Source organism: Cynoglossus semilaevis, chromosome 5 (genome assembly GCF_000523025.1).
Source record: "Cynoglossus semilaevis isolate Cse_v1.0 chromosome 5, Cse_v1.0, whole genome shotgun sequence".
Lineage (NCBI taxonomy): Eukaryota > Metazoa > Chordata > Actinopteri > Pleuronectiformes > Cynoglossidae > Cynoglossus > Cynoglossus semilaevis.
The window spans coordinates 11,474,846-11,476,675 of NC_024311.1; the positions used below are offsets into that span (position 1 = coordinate 11,474,846).

The 1,830-nt window shown below is 39.0% G+C and overlaps 1 protein-coding gene across 1 annotated transcript in view; it reads right to left on the bottom strand.

Moving 5' to 3' along the window:
* The window catches only part of pde8a (phosphodiesterase 8A), a 43,535-nt gene that overhangs the window by 21,170 nt on the left and 20,535 nt on the right, over positions 1-1,830 (bottom strand). The window contains exon 2 of the mRNA XM_017032654.2: positions 596-652. Coding sequence (XP_016888143.1) covers positions 596-652 — 57 coding nt within the window. The remainder of the gene's footprint in view (positions 1-595; positions 653-1,830) is intronic.

Genomic DNA, 1,830 nt, shown 5'->3' on the forward strand with positions numbered 1-1,830 from the left:
GCAGCGCCAGCAGCAGCGACAGCAGCAGCAGCAGCAGCAGCAGCAGCAGCATATTTCAGAGGCACCGTCTCAGTATGAAACTGTATAATAAGCTATTGAATGTCAGAATTTTTCAGTAACAAAAACTGATCCATTCATCCTCTGTGCACTTCCTCTGCGTCAACTTCTGTTCATAACGCTATGTTCTCAGTCTGAAATGTTAGGCCTGGTCGCCATGGCAACCTGAGAAGACTGCACGTCAACCATATGTCAACCTTTAAATTAAAAAATAAATAAATATATTTACAGAAGGGCAAAGGTTTTCAGTGCTGGACATTTACAATGACCTTCAGCAAACTGTCCTGAATGTATGTGTAAATACTGTGATGTGTAAGTTGTTGTAATACACCTCTAAAATATATAGAGGTATAATATATATATAGTAAACTTTGCAGAAAAAAATTATCCTCTAAGGCTTCAGTCGCAAACTAATGTTACATGAAGGATCTTAAAAAAAAAAAAAGCAAACTGCTGCCACTAACATTTCACTGTAGCTTGTTTGGTTGGCTATAAAGTCGTACTCATATTTGTGTATATGTCATTGTGTCAACAGTACCTGAAGTGGGTCTTTAAATAACTTCATTGGTCCAAATTGCACCTCTGTGTACGTGGTCTGTAACCAAAAAGAAGACAAGAGTTAGACACAAACACAAACAAGTCGACCGTCATCTCAACAGAATGTTGTCTGTTGCCAATCAATAACAGGAAGCAGCGACAAGGCACGGAGTTGCTTTGCTGTTAGCAAGCGAGCTAATCAGTCCTTCAGTCTGGAAAAATGCACCAAAAACCAGAGAAGTCACATGTCTTGAGTTTAAGAAAACGACAGAACAAAAAAAAAAAAAAAAAAAGGCAGCTTTTTGTGGAAGTTTTGCCAAAAGCCAAAATGTTATTCAGTTTGTCGATGATATGTTGATATATCTTTGCAACACGGTGACCAGATTTTTGGCCAAAGTGACGGTATGATTTAATTTGGACAAACTGTACAGACGCATTCTGGTGTCACTCGTATCCAGTGACGGTGTGAAAAGAAAATCGGGGCGGCTGTCACTTGGATTGCTTTGACTGACGTTTATCAAACGACAGCAATGTGTCAATCTCACACCGCCTCGTTGGCCGGCTCTTACGAAACTAATTTATGGATTAAAGGATTATTTTATAAGTACAATTCAACATTACCCACATCATTATGACTAAAATGTTGATTTAAAAAATACAACAACAAATGATTGAAAACAATGTTGTTGTTCAGTGTATGAGCTTTAGTTTGAGACCCTTGAACTGGAGCAAGTCACAAACCTTCAACAAGCTTCCTCAGTTACAACACATTTTTTAGATATAGTTCTTAAAATAGACTCAATCTGGATCAGTCTAGATCAGGCGTGGGCAAACTTTTTTGCCAGGTCAGGAGCAGATAGATGCAGCGTTCGTGTGAACTAAGATAAATGACATTATCATTTATCATTTTCTACGCCATCTATTGGGGAAACGTGGCTATTGCAGGGAAAAAGCCGAAGTATAATGATAATACATATGAATTATATAATTTGGAAAAACTTGGCGGGCCGGATTCAAAAGCTGAACGGGCTTCATCCGGCCCCCAGGCCTTAATTTGCCCATTCTTGGTCTACGTTCCTTCATTCCTGGAGTTCTGCTGCTTTGAGGAGGAAGATGGACGACTACCGCCACATGCATTTCCTTTTCATCTGAGGTCACTGATAATCCAATAGTCAAACAGCAGAGGGGAATGTTTTTGATTTGGTTTTTGTCATTTCCTATTAAATCAAAAGATTG